At 37.3% G+C, this 17,336-nt stretch overlaps 1 protein-coding gene across 1 annotated transcript in view; it reads left to right on the top strand.

Moving 5' to 3' along the window:
• Window positions 1-17,336, top strand: part of myocd (myocardin) — a 63,664-nt gene that overhangs the window by 32,832 nt on the left and 13,496 nt on the right. Inside the window, exons 2-5 of the mRNA XM_016239574.1 lie at window positions 6,990-7,055; window positions 10,321-10,376; window positions 11,196-11,271; window positions 11,637-11,819. Of these exons, the coding sequence (XP_016095060.1) occupies window positions 6,990-7,055; window positions 10,321-10,376; window positions 11,196-11,271; window positions 11,637-11,819 (381 nt within the window). The remainder of the gene's footprint in view (window positions 1-6,989; window positions 7,056-10,320; window positions 10,377-11,195; window positions 11,272-11,636; window positions 11,820-17,336) is intronic.

Here is a 17,336-nt window from a genome sequence, read left to right on the forward strand (position 1 = left end):
GACCTTATATATGAATGCTTAGATAGGTGTCTCATCCCTATGGGTAGACGTGGATCAGCTGAGAGTCAGCTGATGCGAGCTTGGCTAACGTGACCTGCCGGAACTAACGCTACGCTAGATATACCTCTATATCTGACCTCTGTTTGTATTTCTCACAATTCCAACACTATATCTCACAATGTGACTTTTTTTGCAGTGGTGAAGATTTCTCGCAGTAGTAATTTTATATCTCGCAATGTGACTATGAATCTCACAAAGCAACTTTCTTTTAATTGACTTAATATTTCACAATTGTGACTATTTTTCACAATTCCGGCTTTATATCTCACAAGATGACTAAATCTCGCAGAGCAACGTTGTTTATAGTTATTGTGATTCTGTTTCTCTTTATATTTCTCACAATGTGACTTTAAATCATGCAAACTTGACTTTATGTGAGAAACTCTCTGAAGAGATCTTATTGAGTTTGTGATGTTGTGACGACACGCGGTCATCAGTCAGATTAGCAGCAGATGAATGCATTACACAGAAAGTAAGGGGAACAAATGGGCACTGCCAGGAAAGCCCTGCGGCTCAACATCTATTTTTAATTCCATATTTGTACACTTTTGATTAAATTGATTTGAAAGGCCTGCTCAAACCCCACAACGGCACATCACACGATCCTAGATGTCCCTACAGCTAATTGCACGAAAGCCTGTCCAAGAGCAGAGCTTCAGTGCCAGCACTAGTTTAATGCAGGCCGGAGACACAGCGAAGCCCTGACCAATGTTTTGACAGCCTGTAGGAGCCGGAGGAAGGGCTGCTTGTTTTCCGAGTGGAGAATCCAACACTACAGATAAGATAACGTGTATCGACTGAGTGATTGGCAACACGTTACCACACTTAACAGATCATATTGGAATCAAGTTATTAAAGTCTCCCACACTTCAAATGAGGATCATTCTGCTATTCTTCTGGACCACATGTTAATTTGAGATTGCACAGGGTTTGTTTGTGCCTATGTGTGTGTGTGTGTGTGTGTGTGTGTGTGTGTGAGTGTGAGAGCTGAAGGAGGTGGGACTCAGTCGAGCCTCCTCAGCTTTAAGACCCTCCCAGCAGCGCTGCATATCAGTTTCTCTCTCATGGAGCAAAGAATCAGTTCTGCATGGGACCAAAGCGCTTGAGCGCGTGAATGCATGCGGATAGTGTGTGCTATGAGAGGCTGAAGCGACGCACTTGATGCTTTGACACTGGAACACAATGACTCTACTGGGATCTGAACATTCCATTCTGATTCGCAGCAAGTTTAAATCAGGTGAGATCTTTGTTTCACTTCCAAAAGAAATGCTTTTAGGAAACTTATTAGGAGGCGTTGATTATTTACCAATGCATGATGAGTTCTTACAATTCACAAAATGTTTGTAAGTATGTTACATACACTTTACTCTGGAATATGAATCTTTTTTTGTTTTGTACTTGTTGGTCGTTTCATACACTTTTAGCCTCACTGCTTCCAAAAGCCTCAAGTGATTTGATACAGGGGTCAAAGGTCATCAGGTACCACTTAACCTGTGCAAAAACACGATTTTCTTAGTATTTTCGTCTTGTTGTCCAGTACAATTATCTAAACATTCTTAGATACATTTCTTTAAGATATTAACAAATTCATCCAAATTAAATGAGTTTATGCCTAAAATAAGAAGAAAAAAGAAATGTCAGTGGGATCAGAAAAAAAAAATTCTTGTTCCAAGCATAAATTCACTTCATTTTGAAATTTGTCAGTCATTTTTAGTTTTCAAGTAAATATATCTTCATTTTAAGAATGTTTAGATATTTGTAATACAAAAAAAATAATTCAGTGTAAACATAAACTCTTACATCTGGCTTTTTAATTACTTCACACTTGTATTGTTTACTACTATCCACTCTTTGTGTTTCTTTCGAATTCTTTCTCTATGTCTCTGTTCATCTACTGAAGACGTTAAGTGTAACATGTACATGAACTGTGAACAATGCTGCCACCTTTCTGATGAAAGTGTTACTGAATAACCACAATGTCAGAGTCTCTGAATATCTTCTTTGCTTCTGTCGGCCAACCATCAAGATTTATGGCCCAGCAGACAAACTCTACCTTAGCTTTCCTCTCGAATGCTACGTTGGATTTCATAGCAGCGCTTGGGTTTGGCACAATAATGGCTTACTGCTCAAAATTACAGACAAAATTGAGCTCTTCCTTCAGCGAAGGGAAATGAGCTCTATGCTCAAGGGAAGTGGAGATGTAAGGCTGTTCCACACAGTGGCATGATGGGAAAACTTAAACATTGGCGTGTTGTGAACAGCACACATTAGCGCTCTGATGCAGCACAGATGTGAGGTTTGTGGCTGTGTGTGTTGGCTGTTCAGCGAGCGAGTGTGTGTATGTGTGAGTGTGTGTGTGTGATTGAGCTGTTCTGATAGGAATCATACCGTATGTTCCCTGTGGACGTGTTTGGCTCATTGAGGTTCTTCAACAGGACATGGGCGGCCATGAGATTACATAACCCTTTTAAATGCTTTCTATACTCATGCATCTGAGGTCAAGATCTGAAATGTTGTCACTGGGCTTTTAAAGAGGATTACAGACACGTTTAACTTGTTAAAGCTCACAGGCAACTAAAGGCTGTTAATGTTTTTGGGTGACAATAGATGTTTTTATTAACATGCACATAGTAAGAGTTTTTAATAACCTGCCCAAAGTGTGCTGTGGTGGTGTTTAGTCCAAAGAAAATACCTGGCTGTTATAGTAAATGATAGGTAAAACTCTATTGTCTTTTCTTCGGATGTTCTATAGAGATAAAATTGCCATATTTGTACAATTTATATGTGAAAACATTTAAATATGAATGTAAATGCTACCTGGTTACAGTGATGTAAATGAAAAAAAAACACTTAAAGGATTGCTTTTGAAAATTCTAAATTGCAATGAACTACACATGCGGATGGAAAATTGCAAATAATTAAGAAATCTGGGCAATAATTGGTTGATTTCCTCATGCTAGAAAGGATCTGAACAATGACTTTGATCAATGCTGCCATTTCAAGGTGTTTAGTAAAAAATATAGGTAAAAGCCCTTAGTCTTTCTATAGAGATATGTCAGATTTAAATCATCTAAATGATAGAAATGCACTTAAAAGTTACATTATGAGTTGCACAGTGCATTCATATGACAAATAAACCTGTACATTAATGGGTTAATTTCCTAAAATGAAAAAGGGTCTGAACAATGACTTTGATAAATAGTTTGACGAGCCATTGGCATGAAAACAGAACATGCCAGGCAGAACTTAAAGAGCCATCGCTGGTTCCTGTTTGCTCTGTGTTTGTGCATGCATGAAAACACAAAAGCGTTTGTCCTCGAATCTCCCAACATACCTTACAATCCTTCCTCATTCACAGAAAATGAACATCATGACCTTCACAACTATTTAATATTTACACTCTTAAAAATGGGGGTTTGCCATAGAAGAACCATTTTTGTTCCAAAAAGAACCTTTCCGTGAACTGTTCTTAAAGGAAGAACCATTTTTGTTTCTAAAGAACAATTTCCACTAAAAAGAACGTTTTATAGAATGGAAAGGTTCCACACTCTTAAAAATAAAGGTTCCTAAAGAGGTCAGTTCTTAAAAGAACCATTTTTGTTTCCTAGTGTCAAAATATTGTAAATAAATAACTTTTTTCACTATAAAGAACCTTTACTGGCTCCATGGATGTTAAAGGTTCTTCAAGGAACCACAGATGCCAATGAAGAACCTTTATTTTTAGTGTATGTAAAGTGCTTGATGTCTGAACTCTAAGTTCTGCTTGAGACGCGTCACCATGTGCCTCAGAGTCTGTCTGAATGTGCATGTGTCACGGCTGCCTGTGTCATGTCAAGATTACAGCCTTGCTATTTACAGGCAATGCAGTTAACGTCAAAGTTCAGGGCATTTGTCATGCAGCTCATGACATTTGAGTTTAATAGACTTACACAACCCAAACAAGACAAAGTGTGTACGCTAATTTGTACTAGAGTTTAAATGGGGATATTCTAGCATAGCATGTGTATTGTGCAATTGCATTATTAATACGTAATTGTTGTCATTAGGGCAAATTATACAGGGTACAAGTTGTTTTTGCAGGTATGTGCCTTGAAGACAACGGCTGCAGCTATTTTTGTGCTATTGAGTCAGATCATCTGGTTTTGATTGTGGAGGGTTATGTGATCCAGTTTGTCTGCAAAGCTGTGATAATTCTTATTGAGGGCAATCACTGAGGGCAATCATGGGTCTGGTGCTTTCGTTTGCCCTGCTAAAATGTGTCACGTTGCCAGAAGACATTTTTCCACTTTGGGCTTTTATGAACTCACCTGTTTCTGGAGAGCAAACGTGAGGTCCAGTGACGGTTCTTATAGCGAACAAACAGCATTAAAAGTTTGATCTAGATTGGTCCAGATTGAGGTTCCTTCCATCCGCCAAAAGCAGACTGGCACTGCTTGTCTCAGTTCATATCAGCGATCATGCGAGAGCTGGCAGTATTATTTGTGCGTGCGAGGTTGTGTCGGTGTGCCAGAGCTCGACATCATTAGATTTCTCTTGTTTGTCCACATACTTGCAGTGCATGACAGTTGCTGGCACTGGACACAGAAGCGCAGGTTGTGTGACCTAAACAAAAGCAGATGTATGCAGATAGCTGATGCATGATCTCAGCGCTTCGAACCCGCAGCCATCAGTCAGTCAATTATGCAGCTGGTTGATTGCTTGCGATGATAAATGGAAGAACGAATGGACAATCAAATTAACTTTGACAAGTACAAGAACTGTTGCATGTCCACACGTTAACCAGTGTTCGTGTTGCGGGAAATGTGTTTCAACAATATCTCGCAAGCAAGAATGCTATTTTTCTGTAATTGTGAGTGATATTGCTGTTATACAGTTCAGTAAACATCACTGAGTAACTTACATTTTTAGACACAATATTCCCATTTACTTTTATGTTTATTTTTCCTCCGCCAATGAAAATAGTTCCAGATGAGGCGAAAATACAATCAACACACACAATCATTGAATGAATTGCTTGAGTGAGTGATTCAATGACTCTCTCATAAAGACAGTTACTTGATTTGTTCCTGAATAATTGAGTGTTTTGAACAAATCGCTTTGGTGAATGACTCATTAATTCACTCATAAAGATGATTACTTGTTTCTTAATTAATCAGTGCTTTAGAATTGAATGATTCAATGACTTACTCATAAAGAAACTTAAGGCCTGTTTACATCAAGGACGATAACGATATAGCTCTAAAAATTGTTCTCAATATTAAAGAATAGCAGAGTCCACACCACAGCTGTAATGATAAAGGTACAAAGTAACAACATCGTTGGAATCAGTGTTTTGAACAAATCGCTTGAGTGAATAATTCAATGATTGCTTATAAAGACAATCACTTGTTTCGTTCCTGAATGAATCAGTGTTTTGAACAAATCACTTGAGTGAATGATTCAGAGACTTGCTCATAAAGACAGTTATGCCTTGTCCAAATACCCACATTTGCAGTCTTTGCACTTGACCAGTTGACTACGTATATGACGTATTTCCTGTATTTGGCCCAAGTGTTCAAGTGAGGATGAAGACCACAAGTGTGTGTCAAACTTTTCATTACCTGATGGGACCAGCCCGATCTCACGGCAATTCATACATATTTTACGAGGTGGCTAATTCGTACGAATTTGTGCAACCTCACTCGTACAAATTCATACGATTTGTGCTAAACCGTACGTATTTTACGAGTTACACAATTCATATGAATTCGTATAAATTACCTACACCTAACCTCGCCCCTAAACCTACCCATCACTGGGGTCTAGAAAAATCGTACAAAATCGTACGAGTGAGGTCGTACGAATTTGTACGAATTAGCCACCTCGTAAAATACATACGAATTGGGCGTGAGATAGTGTTGGATGGGACACACTAATAGTGTTGTAAAAATGCAAGTGTTTACAGAGATTTATTTGATTTCATGACACAATTTAATTTGTGGTGCTTAAGTGATAAAAATAAGTTGCAATCGTTGTACAAAATAAATATCACCACCACTCATCTAAAACGTGCAACACTTTGTTTTTCCGCGAATAGCGCTCTAGAGTGTGGATTTTGTGAGTGAGTGATTCAACAACTCTTTCCTAAATGAATCAATGTTTTGAACAAATCAGTTCGTAGAAAGAGCGACTGAAACATTCTCAACACTAATGCTTCTACTAACATCTGTCTGGAGCGTGCAAACTCATTCAGAGTGATACAAACAACCGAATGTCCCATTGCTGTTGAACTAAATGTCTGGTCAAACGAAATTTATAAAGACGCAAAGCCATTTTTTTTCCACTTATTCTTCTTAGTCTTACATACAGTAGATTATACACAGACGTAATACATGGACACTCGTGCAGTGGCAGGGTAGATTGCTGTGATGAGAGACACACCACCCAAAACAAAGACAAAAATGAAGCAACAGACCCACAAATATTTCTTAAAACAGGATGTAGGTCTATGATAAACACAGCTCCTGGCTTTAAACAAATCTTCCTTCAGTGTGTGGTCCTCCTGAAGTCTGAGAGGAGGGAGGCGCTCATAAACGTAAGAGGTGGCCCGTTAAAGTGTGTGTGTGTGTGTGTGTGTGTGTGTGTGTGTGTTTACCTGTCATCCCGCGCGCGGTCACTCAGGCCTGTGTCCGCTCGCTGCTGGTGGTCCTCGCGCTCCAGAGACGACACGAGGGCCGTTAGTGAAAGTGTGTGTGTGTGTGTGTGTGTGTGTGTGTGTGTGTGTGTGTGTGTGTGTGTGTGTGTGTGTGTGTGTGTGTGTGTGTGTGTGTGTGTGCAGCATCTGCCCGTCCGTACGGGATGATGTGTTCCTTCTCCGGACACAGATTTCTGTCTGATTTGTCCAGCTTCACTCATGATGAGTCATTATCTGTTTCCTCCTCCACCCACAGTCCTGCAGCTGAGACTCCAGCAGAGGAGGACGCGAGAGCAGCTCGCTGACCAGGGCATCATGCCTCGTGAGTAACACCAGCACTCCTCTGACTACATCACACTGCATTATGGGTACCTGACAAATGAGCGAACCGCTTTCATGGCACCGTAAGATCTGCACTACAGTCACACACTCACACCTGTTAACATTTACATAGAAGAGCCCCATTCACACAGCTGGATCTGGCACACATGCACACCGGGCACAGAACGCTCTCAGAGTTTATCTGCCCATGAGAGGAACGATAATAAACAGATGATCAGGCAAAGCAGCTTCGCTTTATAACCTGAAAATGAGATCGAGGACATTCTGCATGCTTCAGTTTCAAGTTTTTTTGTTTGTTTGTTTTTAAGCGATAACATACAAGTGTGACCATAGTAAAATGAATAAATAAATAAAAATGTACTTTTTGTATTGATGTTCAGTTCATATGGTTTTCAGCAAATTCGATACCATTTTTAATTTTTTCGTTCATATTTTTTTAAGTATTTGTTTGTTTGGGTTTTATTTATTTATGCATGCATGCATGCATTTATGCTTTTTACAGCCTGAACAACATTTGTTTTACATTAAAAGGTGCTTGACTCCATGACATAATTTCCTGTGTGTTTTATTTTTATTTTTATGGAAAACTACTTACTTTTTAGGAATTTAATTATTTAATCGTCCTCTTTCATCATCATGATTTCAAAATATAGAAATTAATTTAATTCAGACATCACAGAAGAGCGGCTTTCAGGTCAATTTATGTATGAAGTGCATTTATGAATTCTTTTTGAATAAAGGACCATTGAGCATATATTTTTAAAGATGATTCATAGCTAAACACACAAAGATATTAAAGAAAACAGCTTCTAAAATATACCGCAGCCTTACCGGTGTACCGTTTTCATAGATATACCAGTATCTCTATTCAAATACAGTCATAACTGTATATTTTGCTTGCCATTAGGTGTTTGAATTGAACTGTTGACCGGTCTGTTGATGTAATTCAGCCGCTGGAGTCTGGGTTTCAGCAGGTCTGCTGGAGATAAACCACAGATCTGTGACTGAGTCTGAGCTCCTAAAAAAAACTTTCAATGGCTGTTTATCTTTTTACAGCAGACAACAGGTCGGCAAACTCAGATAAACCGCTTTTAAATAGGTGCTGATCTACATGCATGCAGTTATAGAAAAAGTGTTTCGAAAATGCATGTTTTCTTTGCTTTTTACTGCCTGCTCGTGTCATGTTTTATTCCGTGTGACTTATGACAATTGTTCTAGTGTTTGTTTTATTAACGTATGGCAGTATTTCGTGAGGAGTACGTCCAGCAGAAAGCAGAAGATCTAATGCTAAGAGCTAGAGCTCTCTCATAAATCAGAATGCACCTTACATTTCAAAGGCTGGAATTATGCAATTGGTTGCATTCTTCAGAGGAGGCGATATTTCAATCTCCGCTGTGGTTTTGCACGTATGCAGTGTGTGTACATTTCTCTGAGCACATCTGCTCTTCATTAGACGGTCAGGCGTGTGTCTGAGGAGCCGCCGCTCCTTTTTCTTCTTTGACTTCTGTAGTAATGTAATGATACTGTATGTGTGTGCAACCTTTTCAAGAACCATTGAAACAAAAAGTAATCGATTTTAGACTGACAGAGACAGAAAGTAAAGCCTATGAGCTCAAAAAGCGAAAGAAGTCATTTTAAAGACAAAAACAGCATTTTAAATTAAATATGCATTAAATAATATATATTGTAATGCATGTAGATAAAATATTATTCAGTGCATACATGCCATGGTCTGCATTCAACAATTTAAATCATGGAATTATTAATATTTTTTGTTTGTTTGTTTGTTTAGACCAGGGGTGCCCAAACTCGGTTCTGGTGGGCCGGTGTCCTGCAGAGTTTAGCTCCAACTTGCCTCAACACACCTGCTACAAAGTTTCTAGTATGCCTATAAGAGCTTGATTAGCTGGTTCAGGTGTGTTTAATTGGGGTTGGAGCTAAACTCTGCAGGACACCGGCCCTCCAGGACCGAGCTTGGGCACCCCTTGTTTAGACAGAATTTTCTTTTTCGGGTGAACTACGCCTTTAGGTTACATTTACTTGAGTTTGCAAAATTGCACAATATATTAAGAATTGTTTTCAGAGAATATGTCAGATTAAATTTAAATAGAATGGATGGTATGTTTCACCCCTTGTTTAGACAGAATTTTCTTTTTCGGGTGAACTACGCCTTTAGGTTACATTTACTTGAGATGCAAAATTGCACAATATATTAAGAATTGTTTTCAGAGAATATGTCAGATTAAATTTAAATAGAATGGATGGTATGTTTCATTTCTTATTGCCTTTAAAAAATACATTTTAAAAACAAAGAAACCTAAATCCAATAAAAATACATTTATGCTTAAAAAATTCCCAAGAGTCTTTAGTTAATGAATTTAATTCTATCAAATGAAAATATAATAATTGAATATTAATTAAAATAAAAAAATAATATTAATATTAAATATTAGATTGATATAAAGATGATAAAGATTTAATGTAAAAAAAAAAAAAATCAGATTTTTTTTTGCAGTGGATGTCTGACACAGAACAGATTAATGTGATGAATAGCATGCAGAAAGAGTGATGGATTGCGAAATGTTTTGTAAAAATGATATTTTGCATATGTGTCTTGTATACCTTTTTGTGTGCTTTTATTTTGAAATGGTTAAGATGTTCTTGTGTTGTCTGGATCATTTGTAGTCGGTTAATGTTGTAATCTTTGGTTTGTCTAAGTTTCTTAGTCTTTTTCTTGTTCCATGTGATCTAGATTCTAGTATGCAATGAACGGCTGCAGTGAGATCTTGAGACACACCTGAGCAGAACTTCTGTAGAAAACCCTATAAATGTTTCCAATAACATAACAATAAGTCAGCCGTGTGTTGAATATCAATGTCAGACCTCAGATTACCCAACAGCTGTGCTGATCAACAACAAAATAATCATACATTTCTACCTATTTTGAAGAAAACACGAGTGATGCTCATCTGTGTCAAAACTTATAATGCTAGTGTGTTGTGGTGATATTTTGGAATGTTTGTGATTTAGTTTCACTCAGAATACAACTGCAAGCAGCACTAAAATAAAAGCAGAAACCAGTGCGTCTGTATCAGTCAGACGTTTGATTCAGGACTATAATTCAGCTCTAGCAGAGAAACACGGGCCAGATCAGATGCTGGCAGAGATGATTTATGTAAGATTCATTGACAGTGTGTTCACAGATAAACCATCACATTTACTCCGTTTCTCATTTGTTTTTCCAGCCTTGAAGAGTCCGGCTGCGTTCCACGAACAGAGGAAAAGTCTTGAGCGATCCAAGGTTAGAAGAACCAAACAACGATATAGCAAAGAATCATGCAGCACACACCATCAACAGCTCCCTGCCGCACCAGAAATCATTTTGACTGAGAAATGATTACAAATAGCATCATTTTCTGACATCAATACTAGTTCATTGTCTAGTCTTGCTCAAATCAAGTCATTTATTTGGACTTTATAAACTACAGATCAAAGCAGGATAACAGAAACAATAATGAAAAAATTAAACTATATTTAATTTCAGATGTAAAGCAGCTTTACAGAAGACAATTGAGTTAATATTCAGATCAATTCAGTTCAAATGAACCCTCTGGTGTTGTTCAGTCATTTTCTTTTTTATTGGAATGGTATGCAACTCAGCCAAGATTTTGGCATTTGCTATGTGAACAAAAAACATTTTCAGGTCTATGCTCAAAAAGTGGCTTACAGGATCATAACTATTCCATAAATATGATTTAGTGCCATTAAATCCCTTAAAAATACAAACAAAGAAAATACAGTAGATAAAAACATTATCATGCTATAAAATAGTACATTACTTTAATACAAATCTGTCATTTCTGACCGCCACGCAGACAACACCAGAGGGTTAGTGTAAACGATGCAAAGTTCATCAGTAATGAAACTAATTTGATTAATAAAAACATTATCATGCTATAAAATAGTACATTACTTTAATACAAATCTGTCAACACCAGAGGGTTAGTGTAAACGATGCAAAGTTCATCAGTAATGAAACTAATTTGATTCAGAATGATTGTGAAAGTGTGCGAAAATCCAACTCATTATATTTAATGTTTTATAATATTTGGCGTTGCAGACTGGAGATTATTTAAAACACAAAATCAGAAGTCGACCAGAGAAATCAGAGCTTGTCAACATGCGTATTCTACAAGGTAAGAGCTTTAAAAAATAGTACACTGAATAAAACACTTATGCCGAAACAATTTTGCCTTTTTTAGTTTTCACAAATAATTACAAAGAAATAACAAGTAAGACACTGAATTGAATAGTATTTTCCTGTAAAACATGCTCCAATAATGTTTGTTTCATTTACGGCTTTAAAACATATTTTTTACCGTGTACATAAACACAGAATGATTCAGAGAACGTTATAACATTAATTTGATTGCATGCTGTGAGCGTATCGTGTTGTCAGCTGCACGGCTTGTGACATGATAACTGCTTATTCTCAGCACTGCATCATGTGTGTGTTTGACTGAAGAGCTGCTGTGCTGGATTAATAGTGTGTTTACTGCAGAACCCGCCGCCGAAGGTCCCGCACACGACTCACAGACCAAACTAAAGCGAGCCAGACTGGCCGACAACCTGAATGAGAGAATCGCTCTCAGACCTGGCCCGCTGGAGCTGGTGGAGAAGAACATCATTCCTGTCCATTCCACTGTTAAAGAAGCAGCTATGAAAGGTATCGGAGCAAAGCACAGTTTTTTTTACACTACAAGTTCTTCCTCCAGTATTTGTGTCTTGTTTTCCAGTACAAACATCTAATCATTCTTAAAGGTAGAGTTCACCCAAAAATTTTTATTCTCTCATTATTTATTAGACAGAATTTTGTGTGTATGTTCCTGTATGAACTTTTTTTCTGTTGAACACAAAAGATGAGATTTTGAAGAATGTGGGTAATAAAACTGTTGATGGTAGCCATTCACCTCTGTAGTTTGAGGGGGGGGGGGATTGGAACCAAACAGTTGACTTTAGCCATTAACTTCCATAGTATGGAAGAAAAAAAAATGATATGGAACCAAACAGTTGACGGTAGCCATTGACTTCCATAATATGGGGGGGAAAAAAAGAAATTCTATGGATCCAAAAAGTTGATGGTAGCCATTGACTTCCATAGTATGGAAGAAAAAAAAAATTATATGGAACCAAACAGTCGACGGTAGCCATTGACTTCCATAATATGGGGGGGGAAAAAAAGAAATTCTATGGATCCAAAAAGTTGATGGTAGCCATTGACTTCCATAGTATGGAAGAAAAAAAAAGAAATTCTATGGATCCAAACAGTTGATGGTAGCCATTGACTTCCATAGTATGGAAGAAGAAAAAAATTATATGGAACCAAACAGTCGACAGTAGCCATTGACTTCCATAATATGGAAAAAAATATGGAACCAAACAGTTGACAGTAGCCATTGACTTCCATAGTATGGAAGAAAAAAAAAGAAATTCTATGGAGCCAAACAGTTGATGGTAGCCATTCACTTCCATAGTATGGAAGAAAAAAACATTTATATGGAACCAAACAGTCGACGGTAACCATTGACTTCCATAGTATGGAAGAAAAAAAAAGAAATGATATGGAACCAAACAGTCGATGGTAGCCATTGACTTCCATAGTATGGAAGAAAAAAAAAAGAAAGTATATGGAACCAAACAGCTGACGGTAGCCATTGACCTCCATAGTATGGGAGAAAAAAATAAATTATATGAAACCAAACAGTCGACGGTAGCCATTGACTTCCATAGTATGGAAGGGGGAAAAAATTTATTATATGGAACCAAACAGTTGACGGTAGCCATTGACTTCCATAGTATGGAAGGGGGGAAAAATGTATTATATGGAACCAAACAGTTGACGGTAGCCATTGACTTCCATAGTATGGAAGGGGGGAAAAATGTATTATATGGAACCAAACAGTTGACGGTAGCCATTGACTTCCATAGTATGGAAGAAAAGAAAAAAAGAAATTATATGGAAGCAAACAGTCGACGGTAGCCATTGACTTCCATAGTATAGAAGAAGAAGAAAAAAGAGAAATTATATGGAAGCAAACAGTCGACGGTAGCCATTGACTTCCATAGTATAGAAGAAGAAGAAAAAAGAGAAATTATATGGAACCAAACAGTCGACGGTAGCCATTGACTTCCATAATATGGGAAAAAAATATGGAACCAAACAGTTGACAGTAGCCATTGACTTCCATAGTATAGAAAAAATATGGAACCAAGCAGTTTTTAACTTCCAAAGTATGGAAAAAATAAAATAAAATAAAATATGGAACCAAACAGTTATTAACTTCCGTAGTATGAAAAAATTATGGAGCCAAACAGTTGACGGTAGCCCATTAACTTCCATTTAATGTGAAAAAAAAATATATGAAGGTCAATGGCTACCGTCAACTGTTTGGTTACCCATATTCTTCAAAATATCGTCTTTTGTGTTCAACAGAAGAAAGAAACTCATACATGTTTGGAACAACATGAGAGAGAATAAATAATGATAACATTTTCATTTTTGGGGTGAAATATGCCTTTAAATCAAGTTACATTTACAGTACTTGTGAAGCAGAATAAGATATGAAGTCTTAATTAAGTACAAATTAAGTGGGTTTTTGCTTAAAAAAAAATCTGTCAGTGGGGTTGGAAAAATAAACTTCATTCTTAAATAATAAAGTTAATATCTAAAAATATAGATATTAAAAATAAGTTTATCTAAAATAAACAATATCACAAAAACTATTGTGTGTGTGTGTGTGTGTAGTTGCATCACTAACTCCTTAATTTCTATCATGACTTTATGTTGCATCTTTTTTCATCTTCTTTGCATGAGTGAATTCCTCGCTAGTGATGTTGAGCGAGATTCCTCACAATCCTCCCAACCTTTTGCTCAACAAACACAGCTTGATTTAGGAGGCCGTGGGCTCTCGCTCACGGGCATTAACTCGCTCTGTGTTTACTATGTCATCCGACCGCAGTATGTTGTGCGCTCAGATCCAGTGTTTTCGGACATGCTGAAAGTAAACATGTCCATGTTTCCCCTGAAGCTGTGGCTGAATGTGTTGCATAAGCCGTGTGAGGCTGGGGACGATGGTTTATATTACCTCTGCTGGAGGAGCAGCGTGTTTTATTGAGACAAACAGCAGCTGTATTTAGATCCACCCTGTTCGCTGGAGATCAAATGAATGTCCCTCTCATTCTCTGTTTTGACTCGATGTGATTTATGCGGCTCCGTCGAACCACCTACAAAGGTGTTTGAGCAGACGTGACCGTCTGAGACGCCCTTCCCAGAATGCTCAGCTCACCATTAGGTCTGCTAGACTTCTGTCATGTCAAATTCAAATATATGATATATGTTGAACAAACACTTCTCTGCAATCTGCTGTGTTGTCACAGTCTCTTCTCAAATGTGCATGAGGTGCATTAGATGCATGCCTTCTGGCATGATGCCACTTTCCATTGGAGTCTTTTTTAAATTGCTTAGCTTACCCACTTAAAGTTGTAGTTGAGGCTCACTCGGTGAAACTATTCACTCATATATCGACTCTGCAAGCAAATTATCTGCTTTACACTCAGTTTGCAATTGTAAAACAAACTTTTTGCAAAATGTTAAACACAGTTCTCTACATAAGGCACATCATTCAAAACAAACAGCTCTAGTGTAGCTCTTGTACTAAAGTAAAAAGTACTGATTGATGAATGTTTATTTATTTTGCTATTTTATATACTCTATCCTTCTGCTAAAAAATATGTCATACACTGATCACTACTGATAATTATTCATAATTCAAGTCTGCAAACAAGTGAAAATAACAAAAAAAATACCATATATATATATATATATATGTAAAAATGAGGGGGGAAAGTGTGTAGGCAAATATAAATATAGCTACAATATAAAAGAAATAAAGAAATAAAGAAATGGCAAAATGGCATTGCACAGACGGGGCATTTTCTTTACAAACACTGTCTCAGATTATCTAAGAGTAAGTGGACAGTGAGGAGCTCACTGGACCTCATCCACACCACAACCATCCAACATCAACATGAGAAGGAAATAACTCACACGTGAGAGAGAGAGAGAGAGAGAGAGAGTATACCTGGTATTCTCTATATGGGGACCAAATGTTCCCACAAGATAGTAATACCAGTACATTTTGACCTTGTGGGGACAATTTTTGGTCCCCATGAGGAAAACAGTTTATAAGGTTGGGGTAAGGTTATAGAAAATACAGTTTGTGCAGTATAAAAACAATTACACCTATGGAATGAACCCGTAGAACATGAAAACATGAAACCTATGTGTGTGTGTGTGTGTGTGTGTGTGTGTGTGTGTGTGCCTGTGTGCCTAACTGAGAGAGTGCTTGTGCTGATTGAAACCAGTCCCTGCACTTCTGCTGCCAGCTCACATGGTCAGATATCACACACACACACACACTTACCTCTGGTGACCCCTCGTGTGACCTGTGCTCTATTAGGCTCCTGTCACTGCATCAAAAGTGTTCGACCCCTGTGCACATGACAAATGGTGAGACACGTTCAGCACTGGCACACGCATCGATGTTCTGGCACGCGCTTAACATACACACACACACACACACACACACACATCAGACACAAACAGACTTCACTGGAACATAGTTCGACTTATGGAAAGGTTTGGAGTTTGCAGAAAGAAGAAATTATTTCTACGTAATTCCATTTATTTAACCCTTAGTTTACTGTATCATGTTTGATATACAGACATTTCTAAGGCTCTAATGAGCAAAATTTGCTGTTAAAGCTGTTGCACACAATCTACTACACCCGTCTGATTCGTCTGATTGATAGTTTATAGTTTTTTTATCAATTAAAAGCTCTTTCAGTGTAATTGTACAAATGTCCACCTTCAGCTCGTGCTTCATGTGAATCAGAATAGAGAATGCTAGAATTAGAGGGTCAAATAAAGATGGAAGTTTTGAGGAGTTGTTTTACTATGAAAGTTTCCTCGGATTAAGAGTGGAATTCTGTTCTGCTTCATTGACTTTTTGAGTTTACACACCTGACCTTTCAGTCTTTACCAACCCCAAGCATTTGAAAAATAGCGTGTCTATATGAGGTCAGTAAGATAAAAAAAAAATTTAATTTATCAAGGATGCATTAAAGGGTTAGTTCACCCAAAAATGAAAATTCTGTCATTAATTACTCACCCTCGTGTTGTTCCAAACCCGCAAGACCTTCGTTCATCAAAAATCTACGTTCAACAACAACAACAAAAAATAACAATAACAAAATAACTACTTTGTTCCACATTTTCGTCTCTACAGCGTCACTTGTGGAATAAAGTAAATTTTATATTATAAAATAGAATAAAGTTATTTTTGTTTTCTTTGCGCAAAAAAGTATTCTCGTAGCTTCGTAACTTTACAGTTGAACCACTGATGTCACACGGACTACTCTGTCGATCATCTTGGTACTTTTCTGGACCTTGAACGTGGTAGTTACCTTGCTGTCTATGGGAGGGTCAGAGAGCCCTCAGATTTCATCAAAAATATCTTAAATTGTGTTCCGAAGATGAACGAAGGTCTTACGGGTTTGGAACAACACGAGGGTGAGTAATTAAAGACAGAATTTTCATTTTTGGACGAACTAACCCTTTAAATTGATCAAAAGTGACAGTAAAGACATTTATAAAGCATTAAGATTTCTATTTCAAATAAATTCTGTTATTTTGAACTTTCTATTCAGCAAAGAATCATGAAAAATAAAATATATGATGGTTTCCACAAACATGTTTGGCTGCACAACTGTTTTTAACGTAATAATAATATTGATTCTTGAGCAGCAAATCAGCATATTAGAATGATTTCTGAAGGATCATGTGACACTGAAGACTGGAGTAATGATGCTGAAAATACAGCTTTATAATCACAGGAATAAATTACATTTTAACATATATTCACATATAAAATTATTTTTACATTGTAATAATATTTCACAATTTTACTGTTTTTTTGATCAAATAAATGCAGCCTTGATGAGCAGAAGAGCCTCAAAATCTTACAGACCCCAAATGTTTGAACAGAAGTATACAGTATATAAATTTTTTTTTATTTTTTATTCATTTAGGCAGTTTTCTGATCATGAGAAGCATAATTGTGTGTTTGTGTGTGTGACAGGGCGTCCGGTGAACAGCAGTCATCATGTGCGTCCAGCATCCAGACCAGCAGCAGCTCCTCGT

Source organism: Sinocyclocheilus grahami, unplaced genomic scaffold (assembly GCF_001515645.1).
Source record: "Sinocyclocheilus grahami isolate Dianchi unplaced genomic scaffold, SAMN03320097.WGS_v1.1 scaffold569.1, whole genome shotgun sequence".
In the NCBI taxonomy this organism is placed as follows: Eukaryota; Metazoa; Chordata; class Actinopteri; order Cypriniformes; family Cyprinidae; genus Sinocyclocheilus; species Sinocyclocheilus grahami.